The sequence below is a fragment of the Pistacia vera genome, unplaced genomic scaffold (assembly GCF_008641045.1).
Source record: "Pistacia vera cultivar Batoury unplaced genomic scaffold, PisVer_v2 Contig433, whole genome shotgun sequence".
NCBI classification, from domain to species: Eukaryota; Viridiplantae; Streptophyta; class Magnoliopsida; order Sapindales; family Anacardiaceae; genus Pistacia; species Pistacia vera.
Window position 1 is genome coordinate 1,429,988 of NW_022196261.1, and position 19,800 is coordinate 1,449,787.

The 19,800-nt window shown below is 31.7% G+C and overlaps 2 protein-coding genes across 6 annotated transcripts; both read left to right on the plus strand.

The window, feature by feature from the left end:
* The first annotated feature begins 2,710 nt into the window (after positions 1-2,710).
* Positions 2,711-10,319, plus strand: LOC116143899 (probable CCR4-associated factor 1 homolog 9). 5 transcript variants are annotated; one of them, XR_004130180.1, is made up of 3 exons: positions 2,711-3,635; positions 8,484-8,616; positions 9,653-10,319. XR_004130180.1 is itself a non-coding variant. In XM_031429349.1 (2 exons), exons 1-2 carry the CDS (start codon positions 2,830-2,832, stop codon positions 5,438-5,440), a joined length of 843 nt encoding a protein of 280 aa, XP_031285209.1. In that variant the 5' UTR covers positions 2,711-2,829; the 3' UTR covers positions 5,441-6,825. The 5 variants fall into 5 exon arrangements, 2 of the variants coding, with proteins under 2 accessions (XP_031285209.1, XP_031285208.1); XR_004130181.1 differs by having other exon boundaries at positions 8,484-8,596; XR_004130179.1 differs by having other exon boundaries at positions 8,484-8,578; positions 9,653-10,318.
* Positions 10,320-15,105: 4,786 nt separating this feature from the next.
* Positions 15,106-16,170, plus strand: LOC116143902 (transcription repressor OFP15). Its single transcript, XM_031429352.1, has one exon. It carries the CDS (start codon positions 15,150-15,152, stop codon positions 16,104-16,106), a length of 957 nt encoding a protein of 318 aa, XP_031285212.1. The 5' UTR covers positions 15,106-15,149; the 3' UTR covers positions 16,107-16,170.
* Positions 16,171-19,800: the final 3,630 nt, after the last annotated feature.

Sequence of the window (19,800 nt, forward strand, 5' to 3'; positions counted from 1 at the left end):
TTCCCCGCAATTCTGATCCACAGTATGTTCCTAAGTCCTATCCATGATTAAAGAAATGACTATCGGAACGAAATAATCGTTTACCTTTAAAGTTTAAACAATGAAGAGCAACATTGCCGTTTCTGATGTTGTTAAATTTAAAATGAAAATTTTGGATCGAAGTCCTACTCTAGTGACTAATTGGATATAAACTTGAGTTTAAAATTCCTCAAAATTGGATACCCAAAAAGCCAACTTTTTATAAACAACAATTCTAAATAGTTGGCAATGTTTTCTAATTTCCTATTTAAAATGAATCAATTCCATCATTTCTAACACATTCAAAGCTCTAGTTGGGTTGCATTATTGACATTGACTTTAATAAATTTTGACCCACAAAGAACATAAGAATAAAAACGCTGCAAAATTTGGCCAATTTTTCATATCTTTTCTGAAAGCTGACTACTCAGGAGGAAAACAACTTCTGTAAAATCAGTCTATAAGAAAGTGCCAATTTTTTTAAGCATGTGAAACCTTGATTGGTCAAGACAAAAAAAAATGTGACGGTGAATGGTTCAAAATTGGAGTGGTCAACACTGGTGGGCTTTATGAACACAAAACTGGGCGGCTTCACCAAACTTTTGGTTTTGGTTCTTTGCTTCTCTACCCATTTTCCGCATTGATTCCTTGTTTCTCTTCCCAAGCTTCCACCTAATGTATTAACAAATAAATTTGCCCATGCTTTCCAAATAAATGATACATTTATGATACCATATTGGTGATTTATCGAATAAGGTCATTTTATCCCTTATCTCAAGGCCATAAAAACAGGGCGATATGTTGTGCACATCTATCATATATATTGTATTCGATCATTTGATAATTCTAATTATGAGTCATACATTTAGTATCACAAAACCGTGTATTTTATAATATCAAGAAACCCGACTTTTACATAAGTTAGATACGATTACAAGTGAAGCTAAAAACAACTTACTAAAATATTATTCGCGGATAATCATAGGCTTATATTTTAGATGCTCAAATTTGTCCATTATTCAACACCATTTTACTATTTCCATGATGTAACTTTGCGTAGGGTTTACATAAATGAAGGTCAAACATTGATGGTCAAAGTCAATTCACAATCGGGTGAGCCCAATACTCCAATTTGCATTTTACATGCTTTTATTTTATTTCATGTTCATACCTAATTGTGATTGTCTTTGGTGGGTCTTATTGATGCCTTTATTCTGTTTGATCGTAATTGTTTTTCTATTTTTTTTTTTAAATTTAAAAGTAATTTACCAACGAACTTATAGGAAACTCTATTAAAGGTTGACACTTGTTTATGATAAAAAAAAAAAAAAAAAAATCAATTTCGTAAATTTCATAAATTTCATAAATTTGATTATATAATTTATTTAAATAAATTATACCAAATGAACCCGTTAATATTCAATAAAAGAATTATAATATTAAATGGAAATATATTATTAAACTACAAAAATAATCAAATATTTTATTTATAATATTTGTTGACGTAGAAATGTCAAGAGTATCTTTCAATTAATAAAACTCATTTTGTTGTTACGAAAGTCACACTATTAAACTATACACTAATTTTGGAAAGTTATTTTAATGGAGAATCGAAAATTCAATTTTAAATTTTATTTATTCTAATTTTGTTGTTTAAATTTGAAGAAATCATACCAACAATACGGTTAGGTAACAATTTCATTAAATGAAAATCAATTAATCCTCTAACAATCAATCAATGACACAAGCACCTGATGTTCTTCTTCTATAACTATTAACTAATAATTTTATTTATTATTTTCTAATTTTTAAAAATTTTAGTTAGCAAAATATAACTTAAAACCTTTTAACTCATTTAAACTCAAAACTAAAAACCAACAAAGCCGAACACGAAACAGCCCATACAACTGCCGGCATTATCGTAATTACACTTCTACAAACGTGGGCTCCACTCCACACCCACTTCCACAATTTCAGGTTAAATTAAAAAACAACTCCGGTGAAAAACTTTCAACTTCCTGCTTCTCTCACTTGTACCTCACGCTTTAACCCAATTGTGTCTTACCGCATCCATACCAAAATTATTGAAATTTTTAGACCCCTAACATTTAATCAAAAATAAAAGTCTCCTAAAATTTCATAAATTAACATAATGCTCTTTAAAATAAAGCATCTTACGTTAATTTTTAAATATAAAGAACAAAATTTTTATTCAAATCCAATACATTTTTTAAATTTTAGGAGAAAAAATATGTTTTTTCGATAAAAAAACTTAATAAAAGAGATAAATAATAAATAAAATTTATAAAAAATTAAAATTTATTATTTAAAATTAAGATAAATAGTAAAATTTAACTCTCTAAATATGAAGAGTCAAACTCACTCTTTAATTTATATTTAAAAAATAAAAAATCTATTTAACTCTTATTTTTATAAATAAACTCTTTATAATAAAAAATTTCAGTCATATAAAGACTATGTTATGAATTAATAAATATTTATTATAGTACTGCTTTACTGTTTATTTTGACGTAAAAAATAAGATATTTCTGTTATTACTACACACGGGGACTTTGTAAGTTAATCATATATTAGGGGAGTTTTTGTTATTAACCCGATTTTTTTTTTACTTTTTAACCTTTTTAAAACTAACCGCCTTTAGCCTCTACGTCTCTGAAACTCTTTATTTAAAACTCTCTTCTCTTCCATCAAAAATACCCAATTCGACCAAACCCTAAAAATCAAATCAAGCCAAATTATCTCAACTCCTTTCCTCAAAGAACTCGAACCGATTTGTTGACTCGAATAAAAATGTGTACTGCTAAGCCTCCGCCGCCTTCCCCGCCGCGTCCGATCGTGATCCGTTCGGTATTCGCAGAGAATGTGGAGGCTGAACTCAAGATTATCGGATCCTTAGTCGATAGTTATCCCATCATCTCGATGGATACGGAGTTTCCGGGCATTGTGGTCCGATCGGAAAAAGATTTCCGGCACCAAGATCCGACTGAAAACTACGTCAGCTTGAAAGCTAATGTTGATCTCTTAAAGCTGATCCAAATCGGGCTCACTCTCTCTGACGAAGAAGGGAATCTCCCGGATCTCGGCTCGGGTTCGACATTTTATATATGGGAGTTTAACTTCAAGGACTTCGATATCACGTGCGACGCACATGCGCACGATTCGGTCGAGCTGTTAAAATGCCAGGGGATTGATTTTGAGAAAAATCACGAACTCGGGATCGACTCGGTGCAATTCGCTGAGTTGTTGATGTCATCAGGTTTGGTGTTGAACAATGCTGTTACGTGGGTGACATTTCACAGCGCGTATGATTTCGGGTACTTGGTCAAATGTTTGACGCAGCGAGTTCTGCCTGAGAATTTAAACGAATTTTTGAAAGTAGTGAGTGTTTTCTTTAGGGGAAACGTATATGATGTGAAGCATTTGATGAGATTTTGCTCGAATTTGCGTGGCGGGTTGGATCGGGTTGGGAAGGCATTGAATTTGGAGCGGTTAATTGGGAAGAGCCATCAAGCCGGGTCAGATAGCTTGTTTACGTTGCATGCTTTCTTGAAGATTAGGGAGAAGTATTTTGGAGGAGATTATGATGGGCTTGAAAAGTACGCAAATATTTTGTATGGTTTAGAAGTTTATGAATGAATGAATTGATTATATGATATGAGCATAGCTGTTTCCTGTACACAATTTGGGTGATTTCAATATTAAAAAAGTTAGTTCAGTTGATTTTATTTAATTGCATATAGTATGTTCTCGGCTCTGAATTCTGATATAATTATTTGTCTTTACAATTTGTTATACATCTCAAATAAGTAGTAATAAAGATTGTAGGGTTTAGTGGGGCTCAATTTGAATGGAATTATACCTTATTTGGAAAGGAGTAAATATGATCATAGTGTTTTTGGCAATGTGGGGATTAGTGGATTAAGAAAGTTCAATCTCTTTGATGTTCTGCACATACAGTAGGATGCGTTAGGCTTATTTGGTTTAATCAGATTATTACTATGGAAGTACAAAAGCGCACTGAATGCATGCAATATCCTGTTTTGGTCCTTTTTAGTGAAAGATAGAAAGGTGAGCTCAAGCAGAATTTATAGGTATGAAGTGCCTGGATCCTCTTGGCTTGATTTCATTATCTGGATTGGTATGCATGTTTTAGAAATTGGTTGCTAGATTGTGGTTGAGGATGAAGGGTGGAACTCATGTTGCAACGTTTGAAAGCAAAATTTCCTAGCTGTCATCTTCTTCAAACTTTATGGCTGATTGATAGAGAAATTTGCTGATCATTATTGCTGACAATGTTATTAGTATTGCTTAATTTTAGAGGTTGGGAGGTGAAAAATTTGAGATAGATCTTTCCTGGATTGTTTAAGAGGCCAGAGGAATTTATAGTGGATTTTGTTGATACAACAAGAGTGGACCAAATCTTGGCACTTCTTTTTCTTGAATTAGAAGTTGGTATTCAAGAAAACAAATGAGGCGAGGTAATGAAACAGCAGTTTGTATAAGAAAGATTAAAAGAACTTTGATCTGAATAACAAATTTAGTAATTGATGTGGTGCCATGTGCACAACAAAGTTATCTTGGTTTAGGATTCATGAGTTCTGTGGATTATATGGGTAAAGTTTGTCGAGAAAAAGCAGTCTCTGTTAGATTTTATGGGATGAAGTGATTAATTGTTGACACCATACATAATAGTTTGTTTTTAACCAATATGTTTATCCTCCCTTTGGTTTGGAACCAATATGCTTTAAAAGCAATTGCTGGAGTGTTTCTTCTAAAAAATAGTTGATATTACTATAATCTTGCCATGATATTTACAAATTGGAAAATTAAACTAAAGTTATATAAAAATGCATTTCATGAATGATATTAGTTCTGTGGTGAAAAACACCAGAATCGTTCCAAAATCCTGATAATTATGGTGAATTAGCCCTTTCCAAGGTTGTAAATTGGTTTTTAGTTCAGATTCCTTGGCCTGTGTGAAGTAGCGTCCTCCCAGAATATAGCTGCCACCTCTTCATTATATTGCTCATATTTTTATGCACTTTTTGCATGTTATTTAAATTTCATACCTCAATACTGTGTAATAAAGTAACCAAACTGACTTTGAAACATGTATAATTTATATTTCATTGTATTTAAGATTTTCCTTACTATATTTGTTGAAATCTATTTATTATTTAGGTTACATGTCATTTAAATTTCATACCTGTGTAATAAAGTGACAAAAGTGACTTTGAAGCTTGTTTAATTTATATTTAATTGTATTCAAGATTTTCCTTTCTATATTTGTTGAAAACCTTGAATTCCTTTGGTTACAGTCATCTTACATTCTTAAATGACAACTTTTATGGGGTTGATTTGTAGTTGGCAAGGAAACTGGAATTTATTTCTGAGTTCCTGAAGGGATAATAATGGGAATTGCCTTGTTTCAAATGAAATTTTTGGAAGAGTATCTGTTAGTTTCACTGTTTGGTGACATAATAGGTTAGTGATTCTTATGACAAGAATATGGCCAATGGCCCTATAGTGAATGCTATAGTGATGGTGGTTGTGGTGACATTGTCCGGAGGTGGCAGTGACACTAAAGAGAACTGTGATGGTGAAGTGATAGTGGTAGTGTTGTGTGACATGGTAAAATGAAACGAAATCAAATCAAATTTCTGCCTTTTCCACAGAAAATAATTTCCAAGAAATATTTTTATGGTTTTTAGTGTTCGGTAAAACTTTGGAAAATAATTTTTGAGTCGATGGAAATTCAAGCTTAAATTTTATGAAATGACTTGTGGCTTGAAAATAAGGAATTTATCGTTGAAACATGTTAAAAACCTTCACAGTGATAAAACGGCTACAATGGCCATTGTGTTATAAACAAACAGTAACCATTCAATTGTGTGATCAATGATATTGATGAATGTTATTGGTGGCCAAAATCTACTATGATTATGTTATTTTTTATTGTTATGGCTTTGAAATTGTGGGGTAATCTGTTTAGGGCTTCTAATTTATCTTGAATGATTCAGAAGTCTTCTATTTCGTTATTTATGGAGGACTTTTGTGCATTAGAAGTGATGCTGTAGGTCGTGGAATTCTATGATGGCAGTTTAATAGTAGGGTTCTGTGATACCCACTGCTCTCTTATTATGTTTTCTTGGGTCTGCTAAGGGCCATTGTTTTTTGAGTTGCAATTATGCAAATTCTTCATCGTGACCTTTCTGGGGCAGCTATATATACATATGTTAATTAAGTGGACTTGGATGCTATTGAGAGCAATAATAATTAATCTGTAAAAGGGCTTTTTTTTTTTTTGTTGATTTAACAACATATCTGTCTGTAGTGATACGAGTTCCTTTAGTTTTGTCTAGAAAACTTCTGGCCATCACAACATTTTCTTTCCAATTCATATTGGATTACAGTGTACAGGTTTGCAGTTCTGAGATCTGTTTTCCTGTTCATGTGGTGAATTCTTTCATAAACAGTGAATTTTTAAGTCTCACTTGGAAGAATGAGCTTTATTTCTGTTTCTGCATCACGTTTATGAAAATGCACATTGCTCAGGAAAGAAGATTATTAATATTGATTGTTCAAATTTATATATTCAGAGAAACTGTTCATTCTTCAATGGAAATTTTGTTCTTAGAATTCATGAATCTGCTCTCCAAAACATCCTCCTCTTGTTTTGTGTAAAGGCTGGATTATCATATGTTCTAATAACCTTTATTATTGAATGAACTCTTAATAAAGTTTATGCTGTTTTTTTCTTTGGTAAAAGTTTATGGTGTGTTATTCTTTGGTAAAAATTTTGACTGGATTCATTAGATGTCTTTCATTTCTTAATTATTGAATAAACCCGTAAAAAAAGTTTCTCACTTTGTTATTTTTGGTAGAAGCTTGTTATATTTGGCCTGTTGACTCTTTTGTGTATTATCTTTTGGTTTGTCAAGTATAAAATTGTTTAATTTTGATTTAGAATCCTTATATTTTTTAAGTTCTTCCAAGAATAGACCCATCCTTTAAAGTAATAATCTATTTGTGTGTTTCAGTGATTAAGGCTAGCTTTATAATTGAATAGAATTCTATAGAGTTGAGGATTTAAGACACCCAATCAATCTGCGTTTATAATTTTTAGACTTCATTCACCTGAAGCATCAGGGAGGGTATATCTTCTGCTTCAGATAGCAATTTTGAGTTTATACATACTGCTATAGTGTGGGTTTATTCACTAGAGACATTATTAATTCAATGGCTATGGCATATGAAGTGAAGAGAGCTTATTTGCATATCACTTCTTTTGGTGGAAGCTTCTTTCTTAAATTTTTGAGTTTTATAGTCACCTTTGAANAAAGTTTCTCACTTTGTTATTTTTGGTAGAAGCTTGTTATATTTGGCCTGTTGACTCTTTTGTGTATTATCTTTTGGTTTGTCAAGTATAAAATTGTTTAATTTTGATTTAGAATCCTTATATTTTGTAAGTTCTTCCAAGAATAGACCCATCCTTTAAAGTAATAATCTATTTGTGTGTTTCAGTGATTAAGGCTAGCTTTATAATTGAATAGAATTCTATAGAGTTGAGGATTTAAGACACCCAATCAATCTGCGTTTACAATTTTTAGACTTCACTCACCTGAAGCATCATAATAATGAAGCTAGAGGGAGGGTATATCTTCTGCTTCAGATAGCAATTTTGAGTTTATAAATACTTTACAGTGTGGGTTTATTCACTAGAGACATTATTAATTCAATGGCTATGGCATATGAAGTGAAGAGAGCTTATTTGCATATCACTTCTTTTGGTGGAAGCTTCTCTCTTAAATTTTTGAGTTTTATAATCACCTTTGAAGTTAGAAGCTTACGAAGGCACGAAAAAAAAAAAAAAACAGCTTACTGTGCCATGTTTCAAAAGAGTGAAGTTATGTCTTACAAAGATTTTGTTAGAGGATTAAAATTCTTGCTTGGAAGAAGTATATATCTTTTTATCTGTATGAAATTTATAAAAAAGTCATTTTGTTGACAAAGTTCCAGAGAGCAATATATATACATAATTTTAGCAACTCTTAAATTCTCTTCGTAATTTCTTGTTACTTGAGTCGATAATATTATTGTTCAATGCAAGCTCAAATAATATTCTTTGGTCACAAGTGATCACAACTGAATCTTAATTGACTATGTTGGTTTGCTGTTCTTGCTGGCAATAATAGCCACATTATATCTATCTGTTTTGAACAATCAACTGGGATTATCTGAAAATCATCTTCAAACTTTATAGAGGTAGGCATGATCACATGATATGAATATTGTAATTTTTTACTAACAATTTAATGTCTTATTATCTGATGACCTCTATGGTTACCAACTTTTTGGAAATCTGGAGCTTGATATCCTCAGTGTGAAATTTTTTAATTTTCTGTTTGATGCCAAACTTAAGAGATATATTTTGAGCATTGCAGAGAACACTAGTTTACTATTTCCTGGGTGTCCTAGTTGACAAATGGGCAGGCCGGTATTCTTTCCTCAGGGAAGCTTGATGTTGGGGATTTTGAAGGTAAACTAGCATGCTTGGGTATTTCCTATTTTTACTTGGTAAATTACATCCATAATTTCTCTTCTTTCCAGACTCCTTTTCCTTTTAACTGTTTGTTTTTATCTGTAACAATGTCATTTAAAGGAGACTTATTAGAGGAAACAATATAAATGACCTTGGCTTCTGGATGCTTCCAGGATTGAGCATTTTATTTAATTTGAGGGTCCTTTCAGCTTGATTCTACCTTGTTGGGGTTAACTAAGCTTGATCTTTTATAGACTTACATGACTTGGATTCGTTTCTTAGCTGTCTTTCAGTGGAAAGAGGAGCTAATGGAAAAGTAGACTGGGCTTCTGTCTGAAGGGTGGAAATTGGAAAGGGTTTTTCTAGCTTGCTCAACTGACCCCTTGTTTATTTGGAAAAAGAAAAAAAGACAAGGATGGTGAAGCCTTACATGAATAGTGAATAATTTGCCTTGTCTTCTTTCTTTGTCACCATATCACACAACCTTTATGCTTTTATAACTAACCTATTCCTTGATCTAGATTTAAAAAGAGAAAAAAAATAAAAAAAGGGAAGATCAACAGTCAAAAGCTTCACTTTTCTAGCTTGTTCAATCCTCAAGTCACTTGAGAAAAAGATTTTAATCTTTTATAAATCTAGTAACGGTCTCCTTTCTTGCTTACATTGTTACATACACATCTCTTGAACTCAATGCTTATAAAACTGAACTCTAGTCCTTGACAGTTGACATGAGGAAAAAAGATTCACATGCTTCAATTAGGGTTGAAGAATCATGAATTGGCTTTTCATTCGTAGTATGATTTAATTAATAAAAAATTTTAATATAATAAAAACTTCCAATCATTTTATCTCAATATTGATTATTTTATATTAAAAAAATTAACTAATCTGTGACATTGATATGACACAACTAGTATTGCCGTCTTGAATTGTTGAATGACTATCTTGAAACTATAGTATTATTTCTTGTGTAAGCATGTATGGTTCCTGAAATTTAAGTTATTTAAATATTATCTTTTGCATATGTCATTTTCATCTAAATATTGATGAGATGTAAATTCTCATTGAAAGATAAAAGAGCTTGTGGTCCTGACCACTTGGTACCAGGTTCAAGTGTTGTTCATCAGTTTTATGTTGAGTACCACACATGGGTTTGTGCGGTTGATTGGACCATTACCTTCATCAATGTAGGGTTAATCCATTTCAACCAGCTGGGGTGGTCCCGTTCGTTAAAATATTTTTGCAACTTTTTCATTTATGTAGTATCTTTTTCTAAATTTGGAACCCTCTCATTTTATTGGATTGATCATGGAAAAAACAGGCTTTATCATTTCACTTTGCGCTTTATTGGTTTTAAATATGTTGGTTAGGCCCTATGTTGTGAGTTTGTGTTGCTATATTTACTCATCTGTGCAATAATTAGATATACTTCTCTTGTTTTTTTATTAGTTCAATTCGGTCTCTTCTATTTTTGGTTGGAATGGTAATACAGAACAATTTTTAGAGAGAAATAAGTGCAAAGCAGTCTGAGTCTTATGCGCATGTTTAAGAGTGATAGTCAATATCAGTGTGACAATGAATATCCACTTGAAGTCGGTTCAAGTTGCATTTACTGGCTGGATTCATCTGAACCAAACAGAAAATCTTACGATGCTATATTTTGATTGCTACTTGCATAATAAGGTTTCAGCATCTCCTAAATTGGACACTATCAAAGCATGTTTCAGAAGATGGCTGGTGTGAACAATTTATAGGTATGCTCATCTCGCAACTTGCACTCTTATCGGAGTTCTCAGAAATTGCACTAGGCATTGACCACTACTTGCAACTAAAAGATGAATAGCTGAATTTGCGGAAAGTTACTGGATATTGTCATATCCATTTGTTCATTTCCTCAACAAGTCTGTGTAATTGTGCTCTAGGTGGTCATCCCCCATCCCATATGGAAAAGACAACTGCCACTGTTTCTAATTACTGCAATTTCCACTCCAGGTATGTCAACCATGCTTGTGATTTTACTTGAAGTTCTTGTTGCATGGATTCTAATCAGTGGATTAGTATGAAACATTGCTAAAAATATATAGGATTTATATTGAATTCCTTTAAATAAGTACAGCCACAACTGAACATGAGCTGGTCTCTTTCATTGTGATTCAACAAATTTAATATTTGGTACCCGTGTCTGGACACTGGTCCATTTCACTGATTTGGTGCTTGGAGGCGGACCTACAAGAATGTGATTTTGATTTAATAAGCTTAGCTTGTTTAAATAATTTTTCTGCAATTCAACATATGAGACGAGTTGGGAGAAAGGCCTATCTTAGAAAATTAATATAAGATTTTAGACCGATGGGTCCTCTCCAACTGCTGTCTTATTTGCCTTTCTGTTTATTTTCCATACCCCAGAATAAATGGATTTCATTGAGCTTTAACTTGTTTTGAAGAGCAAGTTCTACCTATGCCACAAATCTCACATTTTATTGAGATTCTTGATTGAGCAATATCCAAGTTAGGCACCGCTCGGTGCCAACCTTCGGATTGCATGTCAATCCAAGTGTTGAAATCAATCTAATAACATTATCGAGCTAGTAACATGATAAGAGTATTTACATTGTCACCCCTGAGGTTTGGTGGACGGGCAAGGCAATCCTTCTAGGTTTCGGACACTAACACTAGTTTCACTGATGTTAAACTTTTGTCAATGTTTAACTTATATTATCTTCGACCAATGATTTATTTACAGTGTTACCCTCAAAATTTCGTGAAAAGACGATCAACCACCCTAGATTAGTCGTTTTTAATTGGAAATGATTGATATACCCTTCATGTGTCTAGGGTTGACCTGATGCCATGTTTTGAGAAAGTGAATAGGAACAAAAGTTTGGACTCTTGATCACATTAAAATAGAGTTCGCATAAAGTTTTTTTATTTTTAGATTTTAATAATTTATATTTGGAGTATATAAGTTTGCAACAAGATTATTTTAAGTTCTGAATTAAGTTAGATTTTTTTATTGCAGAGCCTGTTTGTTGTACCCTTAACAAACGACCAATTTCGTTGTAAGACTTTCTGAAGTTCTTTAGGATTCAGGAAAATCATCTTCAACTACAAGACAAAAACAAACTGCACTAGTACGTTTAATTCTTGCTCAAAACTTTTAATGTTTTATGTCGTCTTTTTTGTTTTTGAAATTTGAAAAGCATTTTTCAAAAATATATTTTTTTACTTTTCCCTGTTTCCATTTTGCAATTTTAGTTAAAAAACCAAATTTAATTAAGATATACATTATAACCTCTTTATAGTCATAATGTTGGGATCAACTCAATTTATTAATATGATAAGGTTATAACTTAATAAATGTGTAGTTATAAGAATTATTGTTTTGATTTTTTATTTTGTAATTCATGTTTCAGGAGGATAAATGAATTGAGTGAACAGATTCGACAAACTTCACTACACTAATGAAATAGATATTAATTTATTCTTCAATCATCCAAATGAGCAATAAGTTTTGTATGTTTTAACTGAAGAATAAATCATTATTGGAATTAAACAAGAAGAGGAAGGAGATAATCTTGAGGATGATAATACGAAAATACTAAAAGTTTCGTGTAAAAAAAAAACTATAAATATACTTGAGAAGTTAGAAATAGTTTGGCTTCAACAAGAAGGTGTCCATGCTGGCTACTTATTACATACTCATAAGATAAAAGATGTGGTAATAACTCTAAAGTATAAATCACTGTCCCAAACAACTTTAGATAAATATTTTATTTCATCTTAAACATTTAATGTAACATAGATTATGTTTTTTTTGTAATATACATATAATTATTACTATGTAGAGGCAAGTTCCTTAAGACACGACCTAGAAAAATTATAACTTATTACAATGTGAAATTCATTCTTATTTATAACTAGCCCAAGTTGATATCATAATTTTTTTATGACTATATGGATGTTATTCCTGTATGAAGTATTACTATAGAGAGGTTCTACTATATTTGGTTTATTAATCCTCTCTTATACATCTTTGGTCAGCTTGTACGCACCTCAACTAATCATCTGAGACTTTAAAGTTGACAGTCAGGTAAATCCCCTCAGTGGCTATCTCTATTAGTAACCTAGATGGATCAAACTCAGGACCTCTTGAGTAATACACTTAAGTCACCCAATAGTGGTTGTCAAAGGCATTTCATTGAATACTGGATATAAAATGAGGTTATGGTGATCCATTTGAATTTGATAACCAAAAGAAAGAAGATGAGAAATGTAATATGGTCCCCTTCCCCTTTGTTTAAGAATGGTGTCTCTTTATTTACATCCTCTCCCAAACTTAAAATTATTTTACAGAACGATTTTTTTCATCTATTGGAGCCGAACATCAACACCAAACTCAACCGATCTTCTTGCTCAGTTACGCCAGAATTTGCTTACCAAATTTGAACTTTAACATATGATATGAGTAGTGGGATGTTTGTCTAAGCTTATAAACTGTTTAAACTAGTTTATAAGTTCTAAAATTAAGCTGACCTGTTTGTTTATAATTTTTTTGAGGTTATAAGTTAAGCTTATAAGCCCTCTCCCCCCCCCCCCCCCCCCCAAAAAAAAAAAAAAAAAATATAGTTGGGGGGAGGCACTTTTTTTTTTTTTTGCTTATAAACACTCTGTTTATAAGCTAGTTTGACCAAGTATATTACCATATTATTTTTGTTTAATTTTAAAATTTCAAAGTATACTTTTGTTTAATGTAGTATCTTTTTTTATTCATTTTATAATAAAATGCACTTATAAGCCACATTTTACTAAGGGGGTGTTTGTCTAAGCTTATAAGCTGGTCAAACTAGCTTATAAGCTCTAAAATTAAGCTGACCTGTTTGTTTATAACTTTTTTTGAGCTTATAAGCCAAAAAAAAAAAAAAAAAATTGGCGAAGAGGTACTTTTTTTTTTTCTTGCTTATAAGTTAGTTTGACCAAGTATATTACCACATTATCCTTGTTTAATTTTAAAATTTCATAGTATACCCTTATTTAATGCAGTACACTTTTTAGTCATTTTATTATAAAATGTACTTATAAGCCACATTTTACCAAACATGTCAACTACTTATCAATCACTTATAAGTACTTTAACCAAACACGTAATTGTTTAAAATTTCAAATGCTTATAAACTAAAATTAGCTTATAAGCATTTGTTACTTATAAACTAATTTTCATAAGGTCAGACAAACACCTCTTAAACACGTCAACTACTTATCAATCACTTATAAGTACTTTAACCAAATACATAATTGCTTAAAATTTTAAATGCTTATAAGCTAAAATTAGTTTATAAGCACTTGTTGCTTATAAGCTAATTTTCATAAGTTCAGACAAACATCCTTTAGATAAGAGAATGGACCACCCGTAACATTATATGATGACATTATATTATATGGTCCCCTTTGTTTACGTTAAGGACTGGCTAGGGTTATTTGGTCTATTTAATTATCTTAAATATTTCAAACAAAAAATCTAACTCAAAAATTCTAAAATCCAGACTTGAATTCTCATTGTTTAATTCTTGTAGGCAATGTTAATCTCAGTAACAAAAGTTAAATCTACAAGAGAAAAGAATGGTGGGCATGCATGGCCACTAGGCTAACGTTTAAAGGTTGATTTTGAATATAAAGATGTCACATGATATGATGATAGATCATGTTCATGTTCTTGGAGTTATAGGAAAACAAAACAAACCTCATTAATTATTTTGATTTAATTTAATAGAAACAAAAAAAAAGAATACTCAAACTCCATTTATTATAATATTTTAATGTCTCAATCTATCTTCTGGATTTTACTTAATTTTTTAGGGGTTGCACGTGATGCTTTCATCCCCATATGTCAAGTGCTGTTTGTTTTATATTGTTTAAAAATTGTGTTTTCAATTTAATTCAATTATATTTTCATTTATCTTTTGGACTATCAATGAATTTTTTATTTTTTCATTATTAAATGCTTTATGAGTCTCTTGGATATATATATATATTCTAATTTTGTTTTTATGTATTTACAAAAAGGTAAAATGTGCTTTTGATGTTATGTTTACAACACAAGTTTTATAAGATAAATACCAACTTCATTTTATCTATTAACAAATTATATTTTTGCAAAATAAAAGACATAAGATGGTTATTTTAAAAGTAAAATTTCAAAAGCAATTTTATGTAGAACTTTCTCCATAAATCTTAAAAACATATTTCATAATTCAATTGAAAAATCTAGAATATCATAAATCAGTTGGAGTAATATATAAAATATTAATTTGAGAAAAAGTCTGAAAGAAGAAACAAAAGTAGAATTGAATAAGGTAAGGTGAGGTGAGGTGAACTACATTAAATTTTCCATCTCAAAATTTATTACTCTTATAAGAATAAATTGAAAGAGCCACCAACCAACCCTAGCTAACCCCCTTCCCTTCCTTCTTCTTCTCCTCCTTTCTCTCTCAATTAATGCCCCCATAAATAAATAAAAATATATGCCCTCCAAAAATTCATTTCAAAACTTCATTTCCAATCTTCTCATCAAATGGGCAAGAAAATGAAGCTTCCTAATTTTCTCTCCAAAAACAATAACAACACAATATTAGCAGTAGCACGATCATCTTCTTGGCCATGGCCTTCTTGTCACCAACCAAGAACCCTCTCTTTTAGAACCAATAATAATATTATTATTGATAATAACACTGACACTACCAAAATGTTCAAGACCATTAATTCAGCCTATAACTTAGATTTGCTTGATCATCATCATCAAACAACTCCTGAATCTTCATGGTTCACCACCACTTCCGACTCAGCGGCGGCCAGTTTTTCCGCGGCCTCAGAGCAAGAATCAAGAGCGGTTGATTCCTCCGTGGAGAATGTCATCAAAGGGTTGAAATCCGAGACTGAGAGGTTGTTTTTTGAGCCGGGTGAGACGAGTTCAATCCTGGAAGAGGCAAAGACTGCTGGGTTTCCATTCAAAAAGAGTTTAGTTTTGTCAATGGAGTCTCAAAATCCTTACATTGACTTCCGAAAATCCATGGAAGAAATGGTGGAAGCTCATGGGTTGAAAGATTGGGAAGATCTCGAAGAGCTTTTGAGCTGGTATTTGAGAGTCAATGGAAAGAGCAACCATGGATATATTGTTGGAGCTTTTGTTGATTTGCTTGTTGCTCTCGCTTTCGCTTCTTCTTCTTCTTCCTCAACAACAACAACTTCATCTTCAAGTAAAATCAATACAGCTACAAGTATTTGCTCTTCGTCTTCATTAGCTTCAGCTTGTTCTTGTTCTCGTTCTCCTTTTTCTCCATTATCATTTTACACTTCCTCTTCAGAAGATTCTTCTTCAACTCCTTGTACCGTTTCTCTATTAGAAGCTGATGAAGAAGAGGAGGAGGAGGAGATTCATACTAATAATTCTTCTACTAATCCATGCTTATCTTCATTATTAGAAGCTGAGGATGAGATTGAACAAAAAGATGATGCTTCTACTTCATCTTAATTAATTTTAATATTAAATTACTTGTATTCAATCACTCTCTAATTTTGTGAATATCACCAGTGTTAGTTTCTCTTTGGTATTAATTATGAATTTTTTTTATTTTTTTTATTTTTTTTTTAGGATCAAGAGTGTCCGAATCAGCTCATGTGAGATAGGGTTCACGTGTAACAAATGCAAAAAATGTTGGAATTATTTTTCTCGTTCATCTATCTTTAACTATTCCCTCAAAAGGATGATTCAATGACGATTAGACAAATCAATATCGTGCATCATATTATTTATATTATAATTTAAAAAACTTATTAATTAAAAAAAATGATATAGTTGACTATTTATTATAATTAAGTTGCAAATCAAAGGAAGACAAGTGCAAAACGTAATAATGTATACAAAATGAGCTTTGCTTCAACGGCATTCCGTTATAAATGCCATTAGTAATTTATAATGAAAACTCAGCCAACTAAGAAGATCTCATGCAACAAAAATCACAAACCTGCACATGTAAACACTGTGATTTAGCAATACCCACCACTGGATACGCTTCAGTTGGAGAAATGGAGATGATAGAAACATTAGATCAGGGCCGTTGAATTTGAAAAGGTAGTCATTTTCAGGTGATGGGTACAAGTCCAGCGCAGAGATTTTGGCTTGGAGCTATAACTCCTATCCATTGCAGGTGGGAAACATTATCGTTTTAGCCCCAGAAATTGAGAAAAACAAATTAATATCTATGTTTTTGTGTAGATAAATTAATGTCTCCATGTGACCACTTCTTCTTCAATCTGAACATGGAATATTTTCATAGGTTTAAGAGTCACATAACAACAATAACGTAATGCAACCAATTCCATACATTTCTTTTACCCTCCCTAAACTTTGCTCTTCCCCCTCGCCTTTCAGAAATGTAATAGGTATTTCATAATATAGATAGACTAATTTTGTTGACACTCTGTTTAAGATCTCTTTACAATTATCAAAATGTTGTCCTCAAAAGAGATTTATAATCCTTTCTGTAGGAGCGAAATTTGGTTTACACTTATATGCTCAAAACCATGGCGGAAATTAGACAAAAATTTAGGGCGGTCTATAATAATAATAATAATCCTAGTAACGAAGGTTCTTAATAGTGTCAATGAATTCGTACCGACAAAGGAGATGGGAGGCAATATCATCAAATTGGAGGTAGTGTGTTGATTAAGTGGCAAACTTTAGGGGTGTAATGAAAATGCATGGCCTAAAACGAGCCTGCAAAACCAGCTTCGTAATGGGTTAAAAGAAAAAACAGAATTCGATCTTGTAAGAAAGAAAGGGGTAGGGGTAGCCACAAGAATTTTGAATCTTTGTCACTCTTAATTACACTTTCAAATGAAACTAAACGGTGCTAGAAAAAACAAATAGAGGCGACAGACTCTTAGTGGGTCATTAGATTGTCACTACCATAAATAAGTTGAGTGGTGCATAGGGACCTTTGAGATATTATAAAAAAAAAATTAAATTTAAATTTTTTACTATAAATGGTATTATCACATATGCATTGCCTTTAATGGATAACTGTTAGTTAATGTAATATCAATCACTATACGTGTCATATAGATTTTTTTTTAATTTGATGTACACTAATTGTTGTTAAGTGGTTGCAGAATTTTTAAAAGCCCTTTACAAACTGACAAATCACGTTTTCTCTCCAAAAGTTGTTATTTTGATCAAACTTACCCTCTACTCAAAGCACCAACTTTGAAGTGCTACCCTAGTTTGATAGGCTCATTGATTATTATTTGGATGCTTCTCAATCATAAAATATATATTAATTTAATTAAGCGTAAACATATATTAATTTGCATTGTATAAATAAATAATATTAATTAATTGTCAACGCTCCATGTTCAAGATGCATTAATTTGTCTCAGCATAGATGCCTCGGCTTCAATATCTAAGAAGAGATTCTTGTTCGAGCGGCGAAGCTTCCAAACGTTGTGCCCAATATTATTTAATCTTAATTTTACGATAAGATAATGCTAAATTAATGTAGTTTAATTAGTATTATAATCATAATATATATTCTGATTATAAATAATTATGTCACCTTACTGTCTTGCATTTTTGAGTTATGAATTTGATACTCAAATTAAAAATATTTAATATTTCTGGTTCAAGCTTTAGGGTTTCCTTATATTTAATTAATTAATTATGTGATTAAACAATGAACTTTATCCTATTTATATTTTTAAGAAATATAAATAGTTCAACAAAATTCATTTTATAATACAAAATTATTAACAAGTTGAATGCACCTATCTCCATATATTTGAAGACAAACAAACAAACCCACCCTTTACTCTGCAGGCTTTTACTTGTCAACAAAAATGGAGGAAACCAATACAACAATTCACATTTCTAAGAAGAAATTAAACATTTGAAATTGGTTATGGTAACGAGTCATTAAAGAGATCTTCATTTTCCAAGAAAAATCAAAAATCGAAATATTGCACAAAAATTGTGACCAAACAAGACCACTGAAGTTTGTGTTTGTCTAGTAATTTTAGATTTGTGTATAAGGTTTGCATTAAATATCTTACGTTGGTGGAGACATCATCATCATTATTATTATTTTTTTGTCTAATTCATTCTTTAAATTTTGTAAAATAAGAGAGTTTTTACGAGGCATTTATCCTTACAACGATAATACTCTCCCTAAAATTTATCCAAAATTTTATCTTTCAACTTTGAAGTAAAATGTCTTTATATGTGACTTTAACATATAACTAAAATGATGATGCATTGAATGATATGACAATATCGTACATTATTGAGATGAATGATATTACTTCTACCTTCATATGCTTAATTTTATATTTATCAAAATAAGAGTTCTGAAGGATATATATGTATTTACAAGACAGTTTTTTCTTTCTTTAAAAAATTGTTTTAAACAGCAAAAAAGAGTAATTTTATTATCTAATGAAAACTTTATTGAAAACTCTTCTTTATTTGGAATTTAACTAAATTTTTTATGTAGGTTCCTTTTTTCTTTGAGTTTTTTATTCAAAATTTATAGGGTGCGTTTGGTGTAGTATTTTGGATAGGATTTTGAGGATAGTATCGGATTGTTGGATAGGGGAGTATTACAAGGTAAATTTAAAAAATTTATGAAAAAGCCCTTAGGTTTATTAATTTAATTAAAGACCCTACTATATAAAATGATAAAAACACCCCCACCACCTGCAGTGTCAGATTCCGGCCGCCACCGCCGGAATCTGGCTGGAAACGCAAGACCGATCGGATCTGTGCCGTAACGCATCATTATGGCCTTTTCCGGCTAGATCCACCACGGATCTGCCGGAAAAGGCCAGATCTACGGCCTGTTATGACCGTCAATGGCCGAAAGGCCAAAACGGCGGACATCTTTGGCTGTCAGCGACGGCCAAGATGTGGCCGTCGTTTTCAGTCAACGACGGCCATTTCTTTGGTCGTCGCTGCAGCCAAATCGGTGTAATTCCGACCATTTTGGTCAAAATTTAGGCAGTTGTATAGATTCCGGCTATCACCGCAGTGGTTGCCGGAATCTGACAATTGAGTTGATGGGGGGTTTTTTGTTAATTTTAAAAAAAATCAGGGGGCATTTAGTGAAATTAATAACCTTATGGGGTCTAAAAGTAATTCAAAAAATAGGGTAATATTTCTGGATAGTGTGCCA

Bases quoted from the DNA above. Each gene is read 5' to 3' on its own strand.
- LOC116143899 (XM_031429348.1), top strand. From the start codon at position 2,830: ATGTGTACTGCTAAGCCTCCGCCGCCTTCCCCGCCGCGTCCGATCGTG.
- LOC116143902 (XM_031429352.1), top strand. From the start codon at position 15,150: ATGGGCAAGAAAATGAAGCTTCCTAATTTTCTCTCCAAAAACAATAAC.